This window comes from Aythya ferina (assembly GCF_964211825.1).
Source record: "Aythya ferina genome assembly, chromosome: 14".
Lineage (NCBI taxonomy): Eukaryota > Metazoa > Chordata > Aves > Anseriformes > Anatidae > Aythya > Aythya ferina.
Window position 1 is genome coordinate 8,643,565 of NC_140312.1, and position 23,719 is coordinate 8,667,283.

General features: G+C 38.7%; 1 protein-coding gene and 1 long non-coding RNA gene across 5 annotated transcripts; one reads left to right on the forward strand and one right to left on the reverse strand.

The window, feature by feature from the left end:
* Positions 1 to 392: 392 nt before the first annotated feature.
* Positions 393 to 23,669, reverse strand: LOC311444727. Of its 3 annotated transcripts, none has more exons than XR_014698019.1 (4): positions 23,371 to 23,669; positions 23,050 to 23,171; positions 2,142 to 2,282; positions 393 to 801 (listed from the first exon to the last, which is right to left on the reverse strand). It is a non-coding gene; the product is annotated as an uncharacterized lncRNA (long non-coding RNA). The 3 variants fall into 3 exon arrangements; XR_014698020.1 differs by having other exon boundaries at positions 23,480 to 23,611; XR_014698021.1 differs by lacking the exons at positions 393 to 801; positions 23,050 to 23,171; positions 23,371 to 23,669 and adding exons at positions 852 to 1,459; positions 4,809 to 4,911.
* UBLCP1 (ubiquitin like domain containing CTD phosphatase 1) lies at positions 4,624 to 17,561 on the forward strand. Of its 2 annotated transcripts, none has more exons than XM_084536084.1 (11): positions 4,624 to 4,711; positions 7,103 to 7,293; positions 7,700 to 7,791; positions 8,135 to 8,220; positions 8,312 to 8,427; positions 9,487 to 9,585; positions 10,562 to 10,599; positions 13,069 to 13,167; positions 13,571 to 13,687; positions 15,015 to 15,142; positions 16,478 to 17,561. In XM_084536084.1, the coding sequence occupies exons 2-11, from the start codon at positions 7,140 to 7,142 to the stop codon at positions 16,503 to 16,505; spliced, it is 957 nt and encodes a 318-aa protein (XP_084392210.1). In that variant the 5' UTR covers positions 4,624 to 4,711; positions 7,103 to 7,139; the 3' UTR covers positions 16,506 to 17,561. The 2 variants fall into 2 exon arrangements, with proteins under 2 accessions (XP_084392210.1, XP_084392211.1); XM_084536085.1 differs by having other exon boundaries at positions 4,632 to 4,711; positions 7,100 to 7,293.
* Positions 23,670 to 23,719: the final 50 nt, after the last annotated feature.

The window sequence follows — 23,719 nt, forward strand, 5'->3', positions numbered from 1 at the left end:
GTAGCATTCACAGATATACATATTAAAAATGCTTAGCCTCAGCATAATGTTTTGAACTATGAGCAACAGATACTAAAATAAAGGCTTTGGATGTCTGTCTACGCTGCTTTGCAAAATGACCCTTCCCTCAGCACCCAGGGGGTTTCCAAACACCAGAAGAAAACAACAGTTTGAACTCGCCCATGTTAGTTTCTGTCAACACTGTGGTAGGGCTCGGCCCTACTGCATACACCAATGGTTGCATTTGGTGTTAACACTGGACCCTTCTCCCACATTTCTGTCAGCTCAGTAATCATCAGAAAGGAGACCAACCAACACAACTTGACAGCTTTACCAAACAGAAGTACCACCTCAGCTCACTGATACAATTTTTTACAAGCTTCAGATTTTAATGCTGTTTTAAAAATAAGCTTTATTAAATATATGTAAAGCTTTTAGTTTAAAGCAATCAGAGAAGATGGGAAAACACTGGCTTCACCAGGCTCCATCCATCCCATTGTTCTGCCTGGCTCAGCCTACTCGCTTCTTTGTCACTATTATTCACTAATACTTGTCAGTACTACTACACCACTTCTTATCACAAGGAGTATGAACCAGCAGCTGTCATATAAGGCATAAGAATCTCAGCTCCATTTCTATGGAGTGCTTGTATTCTCATGCCGTACATGGGAAAAGAAAAAAAAAAAAATCACATGAGTCACTTCTGTTCTTTGTGGGCTTGGTTCAATGCTGACTGAAGTCAGGGGCAATGGTGTAAACCGTGGAATCTGTAAATCCTACTGCCTGTTTTCAGTGCTGCTTCTGAAAAAAAAAAATCAAGTAGCAGAGAGAATAACAAATTCACAGTTGTATACGTCAATAGGTTTTACTAGGAGAAGGAGTGAAAGTTTCTATTATTTCGAAGTATTTATATCACGGAAGTATTGTAGCAAATCACTGAAGTTCTTACTTCAGTTTGCAAGCAGACAATAGGAACTGAATGCCATTTTTGTTCATTTCATCATCTCTCATCATTTCATTCTGAAAACGTGTTACTTCACAAAAGCACAGGTTTTCTAATGGGCAAACCAGGTATGTGGCTTTACCACTGTCTTGTCAAGCACGTCTTAGAAAAAGTACCTTCACTTTGTTTCCTTTCTCTGCACTTTTAAAAACCTTTTCTGCTTCTGACACTGAGTGGCTAAGAGTTCCGAATTCAATGATTGTTTCTCTCTCATTATTAGCAGAGGCATTTGAACTCCAAACATTCAGTGATCAGTACCTGAGGACTGAAGGGAGATACTTTGGTGACATCTCATTAAAACTTCCAAAAGACCTTCTCAGAGTTCAGACAATGAGGAAATTTGACTTGTCCATGTGGATGGACAACTGCCAGCACCTCAAACTGCTTACAGAGAAAATCTCTCATAAGAATTCTCAAGAGCAGCCAAATACGCTGACATGGCAGGACACTGCATGCCTAAGGTGGACAATAACATGGGCAGTTAGTTTTATTTGAAGCTTCTTTTACAAGCAAGTGTTTCAAGAAATATTCACAAATATATATGTTCAAACAAAAGAACATCTTAATAAGCAGTAGGTCAGACAAAAGTTAAATGCAAAAATTAAAATTATTTGTGAAACCTGATTTGGTGCCATGTGTACACCTTAATACACCAATGGCAGCCAGCCCCCAAAGTTTGTGTTCTCTTGTTGAAATCTTAGCCCGTTCACTAAATGAACAAATCAACCATATAATTCATGCAGAAACATATACCATGACTTAAGAAATGGGAACATTACTGGGTCCACAATAGACACATAGCCAATGCATTTCATTGTGATTTACCTGATCTTATCCCATAGCTCCATCACTGAACTCCTGCTCTTCACTATCTGTGACCCTATTTCCTAAGTCTCTTCCCTTCATATTGTCTCTTATTTTTCCTATCATTCTCACAGCTTTTCAGAGCTCTTTCGAGCAATTCAGCTAGTTCCAGTTTCTCAGCTTCATATTTATTTTCACTCTCTTCAGGAAACCACTTCTGCAGTATCTCTGATAATTACGTATCTCATATAATTACATATATTTTTACCACTTCCTTAACTCTGAAGAGTGCTGACTCCCAACAAATAAACAGCTGCTGTGATTTACAACTTACCTAAGGGAAAGCCATACCAATCTCTGTATTGAGGAGCTAGAGAGCTGGGTGGTGATGTAAGGAAAGTGATGAATCACATTTTGTTCAGTGAACAAAAGAATCACAGTTCTCTCCCAAGATCCCTTGCCAGTGGGGCATAATCTAGAATACAAAGAATTGAAGTAAATAAAATAAAAATAATTGGGCTGAACAGTGGCAGAAGAATAACAGTCACATTCAGAAAATGGAGCATCATATGGTATACTAGTACAAACCTCTAGTATTTATAGCATCTCGCAGTGCCAACATTAATTAAATAATATGGAAAAACCTCCTGTGAGGAACCTATGTAAATATTATTCTAACCTCAACTTTACTGATAAAGCAGCTGAGACAGAGACTCACTGTATTAGTGATAACTTGAAAATGTGTTTCATTTCAAACTGTAGACATTGTCGTGTCTCCAGCTGAGCTGCCAGCTACTAAAGCACATCACATTATTGAACACTGGAAATTCAGCTCTCAGTGTTTTGCCCGGAGTCACACAGTGACTCAGAATCAGAGCTTGCATTCAAATACTGTGCGTCCTAGGGCACAGTGATGGCAGTGTCCAGAAAACCACGCTTTCTGTTACATTTAAGTGGTTGGGAACAGCACAGAAGGCTCACGTGCAAAAATATATTGGGCTGGAACCACTTGGACAGTACAGACTTTAAGAGCTTGACCTTCTCAGAAATCATTGCTTTCACCACTGCTTAGTACAAATTACACAACAGAGAAAAGAGACAGGGAAAAAGTAATAAATCAGAAGACACTGTAGGAAACAGTAAAAAATGCTGAAAGGGGAACCCAAACAGCCTAAAACAGATGAAGAGAAAAACACACAGGTACCAAGCTGTGTTAAGAATTCCTCTGTTCCAAGGGGAGAATATGGGTTCCCTTCTAGATTTTTTCCTAATGTGACTTTTCCTTCCTCCTTTCTCTGCTGGAATATACCACAGTGTAAACCCAGAGTACCACCGCAAAACAAGCTTCTCAGTACAAAGAAAAGATTCTGCTGTTTGAGCTCTGAATTGTAACTACATGGTCTTAGTCAAATTACTTTAACACTTTGCACTTATTAACGTTAGGATTGAGCACCACCATGCGTTTTCACAGCTGAGTTAAAGGACATATTTATCTGTGTCACATGAATGCTGTCAGAATCAAAGTATTTCTCTGCAGCACCTAGCACAAAGAAGTCCTAGTCATGGCTCAGGCGTCAGGTTACTAAAATATCAGCATCACACCAGAAATAAAATACCATACATGCTTTTTTTTTTTTTTTTTTTTTTTTTTTAATATTTCTCAAACTGTGGAAAAACAAAACACAAACGAACGCTACTGCCTCCTTTCCACAAGACAGCTTTCTCAAAGCCAACCAGAAAATTATTAAAGTATATTAAAAAGATTAGAAATGGAGAGGTGATCACACTATGTATCATTTTCAGAGCCTGAATTTTTAAAATAGGCCTGGAGGGTGCATAGTTTTATGACAGGGTGTGACTTTAATTACTACTTGCAGCTTTGGAAGCTTTCCAGCACTACTGTACTGTGCTGCCTCAGCGCGGAGGACAACCGTGTGTCATAAAAGGAAAAAGAAAACCCTTCGTGACTGGGATACATACATACTAATTGGTTTTACATGCATTGTGCAGTCAGATGCTAAACCTGACATGAGCAGTCACTACAGTAATCTCCCATTCGTACTGGTCTTTTGGAAACCAAGTACTTTTATGTTAAAACCTGAATATAGAACACAACTAAAAGTATGTATCCGGGCAGGAAATACGTAAAACTCATACCTAGTCAAGGAAAAAAAAAAATGGACTGCAGTAAAACAGGCTTCTACAGTTTTTGTTTCTATGGCACATTGCTGAGGTTTGCCAGGCTAAGAGCAGCTCCTCAGGATCCAGCAGCCCCCAGACAACCTGTACGTGCTGCACAGCTGCTCTCCTGTTCTGGTCCCCAAACATAAAAGAGATCAGGTTTTTGAGAGGTCTCTACAAGTCGAGGCCTGAGATGAGAAGACTGCAAATTTCATTTACACCTCCCCCCTTAATTTAATTCTCCCCTGGAGCCAACAGAACCGCAGTCTGTATAATCTGCACATGGTTACACACACGTAAGGACCAGGCCGTACCGCTGACCAGCTTTATTTCTAATTTATTTCTAACCAGTTCCGCAGAGCAGAACACCTCGCTGCCCTGTACAAAACGCATCGCTTCCCCTGCTCCAGCCTCACAGCACCGGGCGGCTGCAGCCGGAGCCGGTTCCCAAGAACCCTCCAGTCCCTGGGACAAAAACCTAAAAGCCAAAACGCCAATAAAAATAAAAAAAAAAAAAAAAAAAAAAAGCCGCTTTTCCCTTTGGAAAGCGCCAGGAGCCGCTCCCGACCGCTAACCGCCGCCCGCCCCCCGTCGCCCTGGCGACGCCGCCGCCCGCCCGCAGCGCGGGAACGCGGCTCCCATCCGGGCGGCCCCGCTTCCGGCGGGCTCCGCTTCCGCTTCCGGTGCGGCGGATCCCGGGCCGGCGCCGGTCCCGTTGCTAGGGTGAGGGCCCGCAGCGCGCTGCCGCGGGTGGGGAGGGGGGGAGGGGCGGTGTCACCATCGCGATCATCGCGATCGATGATCGCGATAGCCGGGGCACCTGGGAAGCCGGCGGGGACCGGAGCGACCCGCGCCGGTCGTTGGGGGTCGCGGGCGGGAGCTGCGGGGGGGGGCTCGGCTGGGCCCCGCGGGACGGCAGCGGCGGCCCGGGGCTGGCAGCGCCCTGAGGGCGGCCCTGCCCCGCCGGCCCCGCTCCTCCTGCAGCCGCCGCGCCGCCCTGGGGGTGCCGCGGTCCCCTCTGTGCAGGGGGGCGCTCCCCGCGGGTTTTGTTTTTATGTTCTCGCGGTCTCTGTTGCGTGGTGGAATAGTAGAAGCGGAAAGATGGGGACGGCTCTGCTCCAAATCTGCCAAGAGTGGTGTCACGAGGCGCTGTCACTGCAGCAGCACAACGTTAAGGCGTCCTCGACCCGGTGCCTTGCCGGGCTGCAGGCGCTCGGTGGGCCGAGGGGCTTAGAAAGGCTCTGACAATGTCACACAACGGCAAAACCCGAGCAAACTTAACCCGAGGATGTTCCAGTTTCATGTCCAGTCCTGATGGTGGGAACTTTGAGAATCCCTGTGACTCTCTCATTGCTCCTAATGCCATTTTTTTTTTATAACCCTTGATTCTGGGGTTCATAATCGGTCCCATCGGTGTTCAGGCATTGAATAAAGGTGTTTCTGCGTGCTGTTTCTGACAGCGCCCATCTTGACAGGACTGCAATTCCGTGAGGACTGATAGCAGATCAAGTAGTCAGCCTCACAGGGTGAGCTGTTCAGTCCAGCACTGGACAGAGACTTGAGAAGTTTCCTCCCAGTTCTTGCCCTGTGCATTTTCTTGCAGAATCAGTTTAGGTGCGTGGTGCAGATGAGAAAGCAGACAATAAACTCTTCTTTCTAAGGCTAGAAAACTTAGCCTGAAATTTATGGACAGAGCTCATTTATGACAGTGAGCTTATGTATCAACATTGCTGCTATGCCGCCTTAACCTCAGTTGGCTCTCCTAGTGCTTCTAAAACCCACTTTTCACAGAATAATGCTGTTGCACTGGATAGTACTATCCCCTGTTTGATTTGGGAATATTTGAAAAAAATAGATTTACATTGTCATATGATAGGAGTCTTCCTTTTCAATTTGTTTTCATGGATCTTAGAGGAAATAGTGAGGAGGTAGGGCTTTCAGTGTCCTCAGCAAACAGGTTGTGTCTACTCCTCTCTTACCTGCTGTAAGCTTGGTGCATATACCAAAGGATACAGCGTAAATGGGAAGTATTTTGGCTGAGAGCAGGTAACTGCATAGAATATGATGTTTGAGGAGAAGAGGAGGCAGATTTTAGTTTGACATCTTTCAGAATTGCTAGACGTGTACTTCTTGAAGGTGGACAGGCTCCCTTTCTTTTTCATAGATCTTTCTCTACTTTTCAGGCATCAATCTTTTAAGGACATTCTTGCTGTTACTGGTGCAGATGCCTTCTGTGCATCTCCTGATAATATGAAACAGCTTTCAAATACCTTTATCTCTCTTTGATTCTGTTTCCAAATTTTAACAGAAAAAAACACGTTCTCTCTTCCACCTAAGGCTAAAAATCTCGTTTCTCTGCTGTGTTTAATCTAGGATTAAACTGTTGAATATAATTCACATAAATGATTGTGTAAATTAAAGATAGTGTAATTATGGTTACTTTTTCAGCACTGCAATGAAAGTGCCATTCTTACAGCGTAATTGCGTTGTGTAGGTGTTGTGTTTTGGCTTTGTTTTCAAACTCCTGCTTTGATATTGCTACAGTGAGACGTGACCTGGGGTGTGTATTACTGCAGGTATTGCACAGGTCTCAGTGAAAGCGAGCAGAGAAAGCCAATGCTTAAAATAAGCTGCTGGTTCAGACCTATTTTTATGTATTTTAGGTCTTTCAGACTTGTGGTTTAGTAGCTACATATGTAAAGTTATCCATGACTGGCTTGATTGCATAATTATTGCAGAGGACATTTCTGAGATTTGAAATGACTTCTCTGATGCTGCAGTACTCTGCTCGGGTACCGGCTGTGCAGCGAACAAGCTGTACCTGTGCAGAACACGCAGCAAGCGAGCATATGCTGGATCAAACGGGGAATGTGACATTGCTAAGTACATTGAAGCAGAACTCGGAGCCCCAGTTTAAGGGATGTTCTTTCTGCCTTATCTCCAACATTTTATCAACATGTTTGTTATCTGTGCAAGCAAAACAAACAGCTCTTTGGTATACAGTATAATAAAAATGTAAAAATACTTATACTATATCGCTTGTCTTCTAAAAAAAAAAAAAAAGGCAATTCTATTTCTTCCTTACGTGATCATCGCATTTTCCTCATCCAGCAGATTTTTCAGGAGCTAATACTGAACATATGCTTCAAGGATGTCTCTCTCTCTTATAATAAAATGGGGTGGACAGGAGTATACGATAACCTCGTTATCAGAAGAGGACACAGTGTTGGATCTGAAGCAATCTCTTAAAGGCCTTACTGGAGTGTTACCAGAGCGGCAAAAACTTCTTGGACTTAAAATGAAGGGTAACTATTCTTATCTATTGTTTATTGTGGACGTGTGTGAGATGTTTAAGGAAGTACATCCTTTTAAGTTATTCAGGATGTGTATACAAAAAGAGCATCTACCTCCCAGATCTAGCTTTCAAAGGAGCACACACAATATCTAGTGATATATAAAATTTCAGTGTTTATTATTGATACATCTGTACAGTCATTTTTTAATGGCTGATGTGGAAGTGCAGCAAATGTACCTTAAAATTTAAATTGCTGTTCACCTGAGAAGCAATGTGTTCTTGCATGGAGGATGATGATGCAGCTTGGAGAACTCTGGTGTTTTATGGGTAGCTTGTTTCAATTAAGCATGACATGTATTGACAGTTTGCTAAAATCTTTCTACCCAATTTAGAAATGAATTCTGTTTACATTATAGGGAAACCTGCAGATGATGATGTTAAGCTTGGAGCTCTCAAACTGAAACCAAATACTAAAATCATGATGATGGGCACTCGTGAAGAGAGTCTGGTAAATAATTTACTTATTAACTTAAAAAAATTGGAAAAATGTTCATCTCATTATGATTTTGAATTTTCTAGTAATCATTGGAAAAATAGTACAATAGATTTCAGCTGTTTTTCTGCAGAATGCGGATAGCAGCGTAGTCATGAAAATCTGTATTGTTGTGGACTTCAGATACAAAACTACTAACTACTATGGTATTCTCACTGACTTCTGAAATCTAAATCAGTGTATTTTAGTAACTTTTCCACTAGTAAAACGATTTTTTTTTGTCTGCAATGTGCAATAACAATCTTGATAACCCTTGGTTTTACAATGATCCTAGTTATCTTTGTTGTTATTCGTCTAGGAAGATGTTCTTGGGCCACCTCCTGATAATGACGATGTTGTCAATGACTTTGATATTGAAGAGGAAGTTGTGGAAGTAGAAAACAGGTTAGGAGTTTTAGCTATTAAAAAACACTCCTGTTACCAACTGAACAGTATGCATTTTAATTAACTGTAACTTTTTGCACTGTTGTATTAGGGAAGAAAATCTACTAAAAATTTCTCGCAGAGTTAAAGAATACAAAGTGGAAATTCTGAATCCTCCCAGGGAAGGAAAAAAGCTGCTGGTGCTAGATGTTGATTATACACTATTTGGTGAGATTTTATGCAACTTGTGGGTTTTAAGAGGGCTGTTCATTTGCCAGTTCACATTTCTTTATTTTTGCTTTACAAAGCCATTTCCGTAACTTTGGATTGCATTGTACTGTATAGCTTCAGCTTCATAATATTCTGGGGGTCCTCTGCTCATATTGTAAAAAGAATCAGGCTTTATAAATGTTGTATATTGTTGATTTTAGTGTAACAACTATTTACTTTCTCTAAGATGATGCAAAAATAGGTTATTTGGATAAAATTCTAAACTCTCTTGACCAGCTTGTGTGTTAGATATCATGGCATCAGGACAAGCTATTGCTGTAAATTAATTGTCTTTCTGTACATGATTGATTCCTTTTTTGGGGTGCGAGAATAGCTTCTAATTGTATTTCCAGGTTGTTAAACATGTACAAAACCACGTTTTACCTGAAAATTCTGTCTAACTGGTTTTCTTAGAAGCCAGAATTTCCCTTCTGACTTCATTTTCTGGGATATGGGTGTGTCATGGCAGTTTGACTATAACCAGTAAATAATAGCTTGCCTTTTTCCTTTCCTTACTTTTTTGTAAGTTTGATTTATGATCCAAAATGAGAATTCAACCTATTACTCAACATTTTTATTTACACATCTCCTGCTAGCAGAATTTGACAGCAGTTTTCTAGTTGGAACAGGCAATGTTTGCATGTTTGAAAAAGATTTGATACACATTCACAAGATTATCTGGATAGAGTTTTACAAAAATCTCTGTTCAGTATCTGGGCAGTTAGAAATTTGCTAAAGTACATAGATGAACTATTTGTCCAGACTCTTCAAAGATATTCAGACCCTCAGCTCTCATATATTAAGCAAGCTCTCAAATACCTAAAGATCAACAAATAAATATCCCTTCTACTTTTCTCACCTTTAATGTGGGAATAGTAGTTTGCTGTGAATTCATTCATGATTTCAAATCACCCCGGTGCTTCCCTTAAGAAATGTTTCAGGTCTCTGGGTAGGTAGGAAAGTCATAATTAACATCCTAAATTGAATAATGAATTGCTTCTCTCTCATTCTTTTTAGACCACAGGTCATGTGCTGAAACTGGAGTAGAACTTATGAGGCCATACCTTCATGAATTCCTGACATCTGCATATGAGGATTATGATATTGTAATTTGGTGTAAGTTTTTTTTAAATCTCAGTACATAAGACTTCATCGTAAATTGTCATTTAGAGCAGAAACTCCAGTTGTGAGGTTATATTGAATTTTAGTGTGAATCAAGGTCTAAAACAATACATGAATATTAACCTGTAATATATTCACCGAGAATGTTCACACAGCTATTAGAGCTATTTTACAAAAACAGTAATTCTTAGGTGAGGAAAACCACCACATAGCGTTCTTGTGAATGGTTCTAATCACAGTATAAAGCTCAACATTGCTTTACTGAATGTTACTTTGTATAAGGAAGAAAGTGCTTGAAAGAACACAATTGTAAAATAGACATTCAAATACTGCTTGGTAGCTATCTTTACAAATAACTTCAGCCCAGACAATAAGTAGTGAACTGCCATAGCAATAGAAAACTGGAAATAAACCAACCTCTCCCATGCACAGGGATGGTTGATCATTTGCTTTAGCACAGTTTCTTTTCCTTTCAACAGCTGGAGCCAATACAGGGTTTAAACCATATTCAAATTGTATTAAAATTTGATTTTCATAGTCTGAAACATTATTTACACATAATCTTAGATCAGTGGGCAGCATTGACACTTTGTCCTTTCCATGCCTTACACGTTACCATTACTTCCAGGAGCAAATCCTGTGAAGGCAACATAGTTCCTCAAACCAGACGCAGCCCATTTCTATGGCCCTGAAGACTACAGTTCAGTAACAGCTGATCTAGAAAATGGTTTTAAACAAATGGTTTTAAAGAAACTTAATCAAATTTTCATTTGAAAAGTAGTTTTTTTCCAAATAAAAATAATCTTTCATGACCTGTCCTTAAGACAGTGAACCCTAAAAACTGTAACAAGGGTGGATCTTTCCAAAATGAAAGTCCATATAAAAATTTGAGAAGTGAAGTTTGTCTTCTTTTTAAACCTGTCAACAATTAATTTTGATAAAGATTTTTTTCTCCCTTTTTGTTTTTCAGCTGCCACTAACATGAAGTGGATTGAAGCTAAAATGAAAGTAAGTTGTTCTGAAAATGCGTAATTTGTTTCTAGTCTGGCTAGCAGTTCACATAGACTTGTGCTCAGCAGTGGAGAGAGATGTAGCAACTAGGAGGGTTATATGAATCAAAATCCAAGTTTTCTAAACTGTTGTAGTACTTTAAAATATCTTTGCCACAAAACTAGATTAAATCTAATTTTAGAATTCTACACAGACTATCAGAGCAGTAGGTACTAAATTTAGCAGAACTAAACACAAGTCAGTACTTGCCGACAGTTAGATTAGTCACACAGCCTTCACTGTTGCTTTCATCTTACCTCTAATTATAGAGTTCTAATCTTAAGTGTAAAACATTTTTTGAAGGGAGTGGACAGATGTGGCATGCTGGACTATTTGTCTTGCACCTCTTGCAGATGTGTGGCTTTGTTGCTTCCTCTGCCTTATTAAAACATCCGTAAAAGCTCTTCTTTCAGTCCTGCTTTCTTTCATACTTAAATTGGGCAACTAGCCAGATTTACACAGCTGACTTAGTTGTAAACATATTTACAGTCAGGCTTAGCTCAAAACCTAATAAGCTTAATAAGATGCACTGTATGTTTGGTTGGTGGGTTTTTTGTTTATAAATCAGAACTTGTTTCCTTTTTAGGGAAAACTGTTCCAAATTTAAGCTCATCTGCCCTCTTTTTTTTGTTTATACACTTTTTTCAGGTTGTATCAGAGCAAAGAACACTTTACATATTCTCTACATCAAAAATAGTCTGCATCAATTTTTGTAAAGAAAAATCCTTCAGAATGATCTCAAAAATGAGAGCCTTTAATCAGAACAATGAAGTGTAATTAGCTCAAGTAGAACCAGTGTTGAAACTTGCGAACACTATTTCTGTGCCAGTATTCCATCTCTGTTTATGCTGTGTATGAATTCTTTGCTTTATCTAGAACAATACTATAGCTACAGTTTTGTAGTACAAGACTATGAGTTCAAGTTAGAATGGGTTTGTGACTCAAATATTAGAAGTGTTTGTGGCTGTTACCCATGTGGTTTATTTTCTGGCTATATCAAAACTGTTGTAGCAGATAGAGGTAAGTGCAAGCGTGGTGAAATACGCATACAAAGCTAATCATTAACCTTCTTTTGGCATTGCTTGAGTCCCTAATACATGTGCAAGCATCACATCCTGTATGTGAGATTTACCATTTAAAGTAACATCTTTGTTTTGCAGCAGAATCCTTTGTAGCACTAGGGTTCCATCTAGCAGAAAACCATTGTTCAAAACTGGGCTGTTTACCCTGCAGTCACCTTTCCACAATTCTGGGTCACCTTTCCAGCCCTTTCATATGTTACTGATTGGCAGCTTTCCCATGCCTATTCCTAACTCCCGATCAGTTGAGATTCCTAGTACTAGAATGACAACTGTTGCTTTTCCTTAAACTGATCACACCTCTGCAAGTTTCACTTTTTGTCTGGCAGCAACAATCCCAGCAATACTTGAAGTGTTTGTTTTAAACTACAAAGCAGAAATAGCATTAAAAGAAGGAAAATCAGATAACTAAGTTTAATTTCTTATTCTACATCTATTTATGCCCAGAATTCAGACAGTCTAGAAACAGCTACTTTTTTTCAGAATAACAGGACATTGACTCATACCTAGCACTTTTCATTTATGAGATTCACTTTTTTGTATAAAAGCAAATCAGTTAAGTGTGGCTGGATATTTGCAAGACATTACAGTGGATATTTTATCCTTGTTTTGTAGCTTTGCATATAATTTTTGGTGCATGCAACAGCAATAAAGTCAGCAATGTCTATGTCATGTAGATGTCAGTAGATTTTACTATTGCTTTTCAACTTTGGAAAGGATTGGAAATGGAAGTGATGCCCTCTTATCTAGTTAAAGTTTTACATAAAATTAGATCATTTTTCCTTTAAGACTTTATTTCAGGAGTGATCAAATTTTGAAAGTACAACTGAGAGATTTCTGACTATCACTGACTGTCTAGGACTCACACAGAGGAAAGGGTAACAATGAACTGCTGTTGTATATTTTGTCTTTGGCTGTGGTTGGTTGCAACTTACTGGAATAAACAAATAGCAGAACGTACACAGCTGTTATTCCAGCTATAGATACTGAGTAAAGTTGAGGCATGTAGAACTTGCGAAAAATCATGCATGAAGGTAAAGCCATAAGTTCTATTTTGCCTCTTCTGCGTAGTTGCTTTAAATTTTATGCTGACATCCGATGCTGAACTTCTGACAGTAAGCACTACAAAAATAAATTCCTATCAGCTTTTTTTTTTTTTTTTTTTAGGATGGTGTACTTTTTTGATTCTCATTGAATAGGAAAAATAAAAAACAACAAACCCCTCTTTAATACATCTCTGCTCATCCTCATCAGCTTACCCTTCAACAATGTATTACATTTGTGTTTTCAGCTGTACAGAACTAAAACTTATAATCTGAAATTTTAATAATTAATCTTTGTGATGCAGGAGCTTGGAGTGAGTACTAACGCAAACTACAAAATAACCTTCATGTTGGACAGTGCTGCCATGATAACGGTGCACACTCCTAGAAGAGGACTGATAGATGTAAGTACCATTTTTTCCCCCCGATCCTTTTCTACATTTAGCTGACATGTTACCATACCCCTTTGAAATATTTAACAACAAAGTTGTGTTGGAGTTTTCATGCAAGAAAATTGGAAGAATATCTGAAGCATAGGTTTTCTACAGAAATCCTCTATTAATGATTAGTATTTAAAGTAGCTCATATGGATGGCACTGATTTCAAAACAAGTAATAAATAATTTGTGAAAAAATTTAGTACAAAGGTTTTGTTTACCATTTCACATCCTTTCCCATACTAAAGCCTAACTAACTACCTGGTAACTTCAGTCCATTTGGGTTTGGATTTAAATTTGTATAGACTGGTACTTTCTCCTGCATGTGATCCGATTTACCTGAGGTAACCTTTCATGCATTATTCTTGCAGGTGAAGCCTCTTGGCGTTATCTGGGGAAAATTTTCAGAATATTACAGCAAAAAAAATACTATTATGTTTGATGATATTGGCCGAAACTTCCTAATGAATCCACAAAATGGACTCAAGGTAATTTTAACTGGAATTTTCATGTATTACTACTTTTACTTATACTTCAAGTAGTACTTTCTCATATTTTTTGTTTTATCTTAAAGAAAGACTATTCTTAACTAGCAAAGATGCATATTTTATTGTATTTTTTATTTGAATTGCCATTTGTCTGGACTAACATTTCCCCAACAGTAGTTTTAAATAAGCTTTAATTCACTATTGAGTTTTTAAGAGACTACCAAAATCACTGAAATTATTTCTGCTTAAATTGTACCTGCAAACCATAACCATGCTAAGCATTGCTGACAGGCACCATTAAAACAATCTCAAGAGTGATTCTATTCAGAAAGTCAAATAACAAGCTGCCATACTTCATGTTAGCATGCCAACGTATTAGCAAGCATTCTGTTCCTGGTTAATAATTAATACCTGGAGCCATTTTGACTGCAGAACAGCAAATATTTCATTTTATAAAATTGTTGACCAGTTCCTGTTCCAAAACTTCTAATCATCAGTGCTTGTTCTGAATAAGAATGGAACTTAAATTTCTACGATGCAACAGTATGGTACTAAAAGAACCCCCACAAATTTATTTAAAAAAATCAAATGCAGAAATCCAAGATGTTTCTTAGAAAATATCCGTGATTTGAAGATAGCAATGGATGAGATCTATCACCATGACATTAATTGGAACTGTACAAATATATGAAACACAGGAATATATTAAAGATATTGCTGGGAGAGGATTAGCCAGAGAGCTCCCTCTAGCTTAGATTTCAAAGATGTTTGTCAAAATGTTATTAAGAGAACTGCAGACAAGAATGTTGAATCACTAAAACAAGACACAGGTATAATGTATTCCAAGCTTAAAGCAGCTGTCAGATAAGCTTTATTTCTGACATCTCTTGTCACAGAAGCTATGATCGTAGTCAAATGCTTTTTGTTGAAAAAAAGCATCTGGTTCCAGTGATGCCACACAACTCAAAGCAGAGCTGAAAACCACTCATTTCTCCTGCGAAAATATCTATGAAATCACTTTAGAAAATGTGACAGTCCATTGCAGATCAATCTATCGTCTCACTGGGAGGGAAAGGCCTGAAGAAACGCAAGACTGACAGAACAATTTGCTTCTGGGTGGGCATGCAAGACAAAAATCCAGATTGCATCAATAAAAAACAAATTGGAGGTGGCCAATAATGGAAAGTTTTTCTTGCTCTTACCTAAAAGTCATAATGCAACACAGTATTGAAAATATGCTTTAATTAGGTGACAAGTGCTATAGAATTGGAAGTGTTTTTCCTCACTTGGAGCAAATGATTATACCCAATTTATTTATTTCGTATAGATAAGGCCTTTCATGAAAGCACACTTAAATCGGGATAAAGACAAGGAGCTTCTAAAGCTCACTCAATACCTCAAAGAAATAGCAAAATTAGATGACTTTTTGGAGCTGAATCACAAACATTGGGAAAGGTAAGAACAAAGTCAAAATTTACTTCTTTCTCTCTCTTACACCACTGCGTTTTGATTAAGGTCAGATGTACAAAGACCAAGAAACAACTGAACTGATGAACTTTGACATCACTTACAATTATCTTTAGTTTGAGTGCGTTCTTAACAAGGCAGTAGTGTTTAAGCTGCCTCTTTAAGAAGTTAGGATTTTGATAGATTGTACCTTCTTTCTTACTTCTTCAGAGTTAAGGACCAGCAATTGTTTTCACTGAAGTAGTTATGCTTCCTAAAAGGAAAAGAATTTCTGAAGAAGCCAACTCACTGTAAATCTCTACTTCCACTCCTACAAAGTTAGACTGGCAGTTCAGATCTTAGGTCCTTTGCAGCCAGGCAGCTTTTCTAGTGGTTACTTCTGAGATTTGGGGTATTACCGTGAGGTGCTCAGGCACTATCCAAGTTGTGGGGTATTTCAGTATTTGTCAACACTGAAACAGTTTACTGCATTACTGAGGTCTCCAAATGCTTAAGGCACCAGTTACTATCCTAATTCTTGCTGTAGAACAGCTAGTTGGAATTGTTTGGGCAAAGTTTTTTGATTTTATGCATCAACCTGAAATTTCAATACATGTAAAAAAGAAGCGTGCATAATATGTTATTGGAAAACACTCATACAGTGCTTAAAAGAAAATTATATTCACAAGGCTGTTCTCTTTTGTTTCTGATTAAAAAAGAACGTCAATGCTAGATTTTAAAAGCACTGCAATTTATTGGATGTTTCACAGTTAGTGCCAGTTAAATTAATTGGATTTTTTTTAGGGTGTTTGCAAAGTCTTCAGTGTCACCACATAGCCAGATTGTTCCAGCTGCGGCAGTAAGAGAACTATGAGATTAGACAACAAACATTTTTTCAAGTAACTTGGTTTTTCTAAAGAAGAGAGTGGAAGACTGTTCTTTTCAGGTTTTACTGGATGACTTTAAAGTCTTAAATTTATTTGAAGGAGTCTGGTATCTAACATGCCTTTCTATCTTAAAGGTTATACAGCCACTTTTAATTGGTATTTTTAACCTCTTAGAATTAAACAATTTGAATTTTATTTCCCCCTTTTGTTTAAAATCTTATACAGTTTAACTAAAAACGTTCTTTGAGTTACTGCAAGATGACCAATCATGGAATTAGGAGAAAGTGAACTCAGATAACAAAGCCATTAATTTGATCACATTCTAATTTTTTTTTTGGGGTGATTAATAACCAGATTTTTAGTGAGAAAAAGTAGATTCACAGTTTGTGCTTATAAAAGGTAAGATATATTTGGGCCTGCCTCTTTCTTTCTGTGAAACTATTTTTGTTTCTTTCAGGTATCTTTCAAAGAAGCAAGGACAATAACACTAACAAAATTGCGTAGCACTGAATTGAAGGGAACGTAACTAAGATCATTGGACTTTTCCTTGCTTTTACGCTAGAGTATAATAGTGCTGGACACTGGATCCGATGCCAGAATGACTGCTATACTTGGTCTTCCAGTTGGTTGGTTATGGGGTTTTGGGTTTTTGTTTATTTTGTTGTTGTTTTGTGTTTGTTTGTTTTTTTTTGTCCCCCCCCCCAAAAAAAAAAAAAAGATCACAGCAATAAGCTCAAAGTGGGAGAAAGATGTCGGTTACTTTTTCTTGCTTTCAGTTCTGGTGTTACTATTTAAAATATTTTCCTCTCCTTTTCTGCTGAAGTACAACCATAACCATTAAAGACCAAAACCATTCTGAAACTAGAAAAAAATTTAGACCAAAAATGTTGAGTAAGGAGCCAACTTTGGCAGTGTATGAATTGTATAAGCCCTCTATTCCCTCTATCTTTAGAAACAGTCTCCCTCTCCCATTCCAGTATTTAAATCTATAAATTACAAGTTGTCTAAGTTTGGTATGTATTAGTATATCAGTGTTTCTCTGTGCAAGACATTAAGAGGGGAAGGCACCACCTCTGTGGCCAATTTACCCCAATGCGTGAACTTGTACTATAAAGCAGTGTTTACTGGAAAATAGAAGACTGAAGTTTGAGGGAGAGAAACCCACTCTTTTTGGTAACTGAAAAGCAGTCTGCCTGAAAAACTCTCATGTCAGATAAAGGGTTTAAACCTCAGATAGGAAAGTCACATTCCTAACAAAGCATGAACAAAACCCTTGTTCTCTTCTAGCTAAATCTTGTCAAAGTGCAAACACTGTGTTTAAATACAATATTCAGCCATACTGTTCTTAAAATATCATTTACTTGCGCTGCTTATGCCTGCACTATAGAAGTGTGATGTGACTGCTATTTGGCATTACCAACACTTGTGCATTATGCAGTTCATGTATTTGAAAGAAGACTGACCCTTTCAAATAAAAATGGTATATATTGTTCTTAAGGAACTATAGCAGTTGTGTAAATAATAAATACCTTTTTTCATAACTTGTGTCCTGTGCTGTTTTAAATATTTGTTTTCTATAATAGAGAATCCATCGATAATTTTCATCTTGGGTGAAGTTGTTTTTTGTTTTTTTTTAAAGGGGTGGGGGGGTTCTTCAGACTCCAGAGACACTGATTTTGCATTAGTTGGTAAGAGAGCAGTATATGCCACTGCAGATTAGAGCAGTGGTATTTAATAGTGAAGCATGTAGCTGCACAAGAAAGGAAGCTTGACAGCAAATGTCAGAATGTCAGGACAGCAGACACAAATGAGCTGTTAAGATGAGCATGTTAGGCTCCAGCTCAGTGACCTGTCAGAAAATATACAGTTTCTTATCTGCTGCTCTTTGTGGTTTAGTGCCAACTCAAGCTGTGTTTTAAACTGGTAAACCTGAACTCTGATGCATAAAAATCTTTGTTTTAGGTAAGTACAGAGGATGAATTTCTCAAGTTTTGTCTCCTAGAGCCAATTTCTGAACTAGAAGGCTGACTCACCCATGTACTTCCAGGGTAGATACACTCCATGGGATTTGAACAGGGAACTTTTACATGGATTTTACATAAAAAGGCTGCAGTAGTATCAATTTTGAGATATAGGATTGATATACATAGTACTAGAATATCTTTCTAGTTAAAGAATGTCAAGGCATTGTGTCCGAATTACCTCTAGAACACTCTGAGCCAGCCAGATGGAGAAAACAGAACCAAAGGAATGTATTTAAACATGTGCCCATATCTTTTGCTCAAAGGTGGTCTACAAACAGAAGTTTTATAGTGAATAAGTTGTGCGCCTTTCTTTCGCTTTATACAAGTAACTTTAAAAAAAGAATCTCAGTTTCTGATTTCAGTAACACCAGGATTTCATCCCAGAATTTCAAAGTACTTGCTAATCTGAAACAGATGTGCAATCCCCTTTCAAATATCTTATAAACTGAACTGGAATATATGAGAATGGTCTGGATGTAGTGGTAACTCATAACGGTTGCTGACAAGTCATTTTGTCTTTTATGACTGATATTGTTTTCCTTATCATATTTTATGTTTGAAAACTGGTCTTGCAATTTGAATAGCTTTGCAAAAGAAGCCTGTGTATTTCACTGGCTGTCTTTGGAAAATGCTGCAGCAATTTACTTGGCTTGATTGAGGTATATAAAACTACAAAGCCGTAAATAAGGAGAGCACAAAACTAACATTCACCAAGTCTCACAGTACTAGAGCAAGGGCTTACCCAAATGAATAGGAGAGTGGCTTAAAACTGCTAAGAGTGACAGGTAATGATCTGGAATTTGTTGCCAACATTCCCAGTTGAGGCAGGTGGTATCAGCAGGTTTAGAAAGGAAATGGACAACTTGATGAACAAAAAGTCCATAGTCAGGTGCTAAAGGATATTGGCTAGGAAGCCATAATATGCCTTAACACAAATTACAGGTGCCTATGAAATCATGTAGCACACATGCAGCAGCCAGGCCTACAGAACTCCTTTAGCCACTGCTGGGGACCAGGTGGGACTTCAGCCGAAGCAGCACAGCTCTTGTGTCTGTACTACGGGACTTCTCTAGGTTGTGCCTAGATTATAGAACATCATCTGTGGTGCCAAACAACCAAAATTTAACATAGCTGTTAAGATACTTTTCTCATTAGCAACAAAAATGTTTTATGCTCATAGGTTCAGAGGAAAACACCTCTGCTGATATTCTGTCTCTCCATTTTAATAGGGGATATTTCCAAAGCTTTGGCAATAACCATCAAAACCTGAAGTTTAAAGCCCTGTTCTCCCTTAATTTTAGTTTCCATTTAGACTATATTAAGCTCCCTGAGACGTATTTGATCAATGTTTTTCACAATCTGTTAAACAAAAGAGCATTAAAATGATCAAAGAGAAGAAGAGTGTAACTTAATTACAGAGCTCTTCTTACTGTTATGTGAAACTCTGCAGAAGCAATAAATGGACTAGTCTGAGGTATTCCAAATATTTTCATGTGTCAGACTGTACTGGACTCCCAGTACATGTCAAGTATTTTGCATGGTGTTCTGTTTGATTATTCATACCAAAAGAGACAGTCCATTTAAAAATGAAGTTATTTCTGTAAGCTCTGGATATCTGACAAGTCTAATATCTCACTGTGGCATGAATGCTCATCACTGGAGGTACACAGTGACAGCTGAAGCCAAGAACTGAACTGCAAATTCAACTCCACAAATCCTGCTGCATGACTGTGAAATTTACAGCTAGTTGCCAATTTTTATTCCTGACTTGACATGCAACTGACAGCAAGTGGATGCCAAAGGGTTTAAGACAATTTTCCACTCTGTCTCTTCAGGATGTATTTAAGACTGATGTGAGAAGTGCTGAATACTTCCTTTCTTCCAATAAAATGAAGCCTAGGTAAAAACTGTTTCAGAGAGCAAGAAGTGCACAGTTCCCTGATTCATTAAGGTTGTTTAAAAAAACAGAAGTGCTGGATGAAGAGGTGTCAGAGGGCAGAAACCTTTGACATTCCTCTATCATCACTGCAGCAGTCATTATAGACGCTACCCAAAATTAGTGGGCCACCACTGCACCTGGATTAAGGTGGCTGAGAGACTGATGGAGAAAGATTGGAGTGAAAAAGGTGATGTGAGGGAGAAAGTGTGGGACTAGAAGAGAAAAATATTGATCTCTCCCACAGAAGACAATGAGTTTCTTGTATAGGTAATATTAGTGACATTTTGTGACAGACACAAGTAGCCAAAGTACTGACACCCACACTCTAAAAGGGCTATGTACTTAGGACATGTTTTACATATAAGCTACTCAAAGGTCTGAAAGAACTGCCTTATAGCTAGAAATGAGTAATTTCAGTTAGGTTTTTGGAGAGAAGGGTGAAAAGTGACTGTCATGGCTTACAACACTGTTTGAGTCCCAGACTACACTGCCTACTGCCTACCTTGGACCTTTATTGCCCAGACACATTATCCACTCAAGATCTCCTCTACTAAAATCCTAAATTATCTTTTGGATTCCTGATGAACACAAGAGGCCTCAACCGCACTGCTCAGACATCAGCCCTTTTCTGATGGTGTTGTATAACAGGACTTCAAAATGAACTATTTATACACTGATGAGCTTTCTCAAACATCCCAAACTTCTTTATTTATGCATATTTATGAAATGCGTACAGCTCAGGAGATTCTTTGATACTGCTCATTTTATTCTCAGGAGTCTGTGAAGAGCTTGGCACTTTTCCTTACCACACACAGACACATACAATGCCATGTCATTAATTTCCATGTCTCTCCTAGCAAACAGTTTTCCCATCAATTCATCTTCTGTTAAGAAATAATGGGTACAAGTCAAAGGGAGCTTGTTCTCAAATTGCATAATGCTTTTAGCACTATGGGTGGGGTGGTGGGCACAGCAAAGGAAAGTGCATCATTAACACTTGATTTAAAGTTTTTTTTTCCCCTCTTTGAACTGTCTAATTGGAATTGCACATCCATTCTGCTCACACACTTTTTTCAAGGTGTTTGTATATAAAAAAAAAAAAAGAGCAGCTATTTCACTTTCAGGGCCCAGTGTCAGCTGTGGCTGCTGCATGCAAGGGAGCTGGGTGACCTGGAGCAGAGCCTGCACCAGTCACCGCAGCTGGGTGACATCTCCTCCCCTCCATTTCAGCTTCCCTGGAAGATTTTGGCTTCTATGTTATGAAACACCAAGGTTACTACATCAGATTTTAGTGACTACATATCTTCACCTGTGGTGCATTTGACATTTAACAGTCAAAACTTTGTTCTCCACTACTGTCCTCTCAAAAAGGAGATAAGTCAAACCCTGGATCAGAGCACCAGGGAAGTCATGGTTCAGTATAAACACTTGAGCCAAACACCTCAACCTTCAGATTTAACTGGGATTTTCATGTCAGAGCTAGAACTTTGTTCTATTCATTGAAAAAAAAGAATCCTTGGATTTTGAGTTGGATCCATCATGCTTCCTCTAAACAGAGACTAAAGTCTGACAGTCTGGCAGAAGTGACTGATATGTAGGCAAGTGGCTGTTCAGAAAATCTGTCTAGTATTGGGGGAATGTCCACAGATGAATAAAAATCAAACAAGCCCAGTTTTGACTGACACCCAGAGTTATGTTTCTGAGCATGTTCTCAGTAACACTTACAAAACCTCCAACTTTTTTCTTTTTTTGTGCTCTAGGATTTCTCCCTCATTTCTTAAAAGCTTATGGATGTCTTAATCTGTGTATTACTGACACGGTGGACTCTAAGTGCTCCACAGGAGGCAGTGTGTTGTGGTATTGTCATGACAGAGTGCATTGATTTTCTTTGTACATTATTCATGTTACAAGCTAGTAGCTCCTTTGGGTAAACACCAGACCATTCCTCAGGTGTTTTCCTCAGGTTTGAGACATGTTGGAAGAACAAGCAGTAGTACAGAAAGAATAAATTTAGCAAGTTTTTAACAAAATCACAAGATAAAATGCTTCCTAGGAAAAACTGAGAGGGCTCTAGAATTGAAAAAAAAAAAAAAAAAGAAAAAAAAAAAAAAACAATGTTTACCAGCTCTTTACCTTCCTTTCTATATTCAATCTGCATTTGTGAGTAGTGAAAACTGCAAGCACAAGGAGAATTTCAAGCACTTGCCAAAAGCACAGCTGATGCCAGTGTGACTTTTGGGTCTCTCTGCTGTCCTAATGATGGATATTGCTTGAAGCAGGACCAAACTGAACACATTTTTTGAAAGTGTATTAAAATCGCCTTGGAGATGAAAATGATAAAGCAATAGCTGTTTTAAAATCTGGTTAGTCCCTTGCAGATGTGTCTAGACATAACAGCTGTGTAGTAAAGCCTTTTTCTATATCAAATAGCAACATATTAAGAAATAAAGGATTTGCGTCTAGCACTTGAAAAGAAAACTTCTGAGCTTCAGATAAAGGTGGGTTTGTAGGTTTGTAACTAGATCTGAGCAGTACGCCCACTCCCTAGTGAACAATAAATGAGTTAGGACAAACATTTAGAAGCTACTACACTGCTTCATTTTGAATTGAAGCTGGAAGAAAACAGGCAAATAATTAGAAAGTATTGCCTTGTACAAAATAAAGTATCTTGATTTTATCTGAAGGTGCATTTCTGCTTTAAAGTAATCCTAAAATTTAAGAAGTTTGAGTCAACTCAAGTTTTTTTCCCCCTTAGCCTGATACAACTGGTCTGGTTGGTTCACTAAGAAGTATTAGACACCTCCCTGAAAAAAATACTTGCTTTAGATATATGATATGTAGACATATGAAAACTGAGCAAGTTCAGGTACGTTCTGCCACCAATAAACTATACAGCGCATGGCTTTATGGAACTGAATTTATGCACCATCCACATGGTACTTTTGCAGCTGATAAAACTGAACTCACGGTTTATTACTCACACCACAGCAATCCCTGACAACATTAACACATTTGTCTGTTTTAAACCTTTGATATGCTCTAAAATACCCTCCCAGTTAAACTTACTTTGCTAATGCAGAACCACTCAATACTCTCAGAGGTGCAGGATGCGGAGCCAAAGTGCCAATGCTGAGAGCCCCAGGGCTCAGTGCCGATCTGGAAGCATCTTCCTGGTGCCAGGAACTGCTCTGGGGTCAGAGAAGAGCGGAGGCAGTGAGTCAGGGGCAGTGCCCGTCCTCACCTCTGCTTGCCCTGCAGCTAGCCCAGCACACTGCTGGCAGAGCTCACAGGCAGGCGGTGAGATGAAAGCACCAAAATGAGCAATACATCTTGTGAGATTAACATATAAAATCCCTTAATGGATATGTAGGCAACACAGATAACTACAAATCCACAGAGCATGACTCAGAGTCAAGCAGAGGGCATGCTTCCAGAAACCATGGAAAGAGAAGTCACTCAAAGAAACCTGAATCAAGCCGAAGACCAACAACAGCACCATTATCAGACTATTTAGGCAGCAAGCAGGGCAAATGGAGACTTAAGGGCAGAGCTTCCAGCACTAGCTGATCTTTCACCAGAATCACTTGAGCTTTATACAGCTCCTCCTGCCTTGCTGCTGTTGCAGAGGGTTGAGCAGAGGCCTTGGGCCAGGCACAGAACAAACACTGAAGTAAAGCAGGTCTGTGAAGGAAAACAGACAAGAGCTTTTGAGCTAAAGCTCCTGCCAGAGCCAATT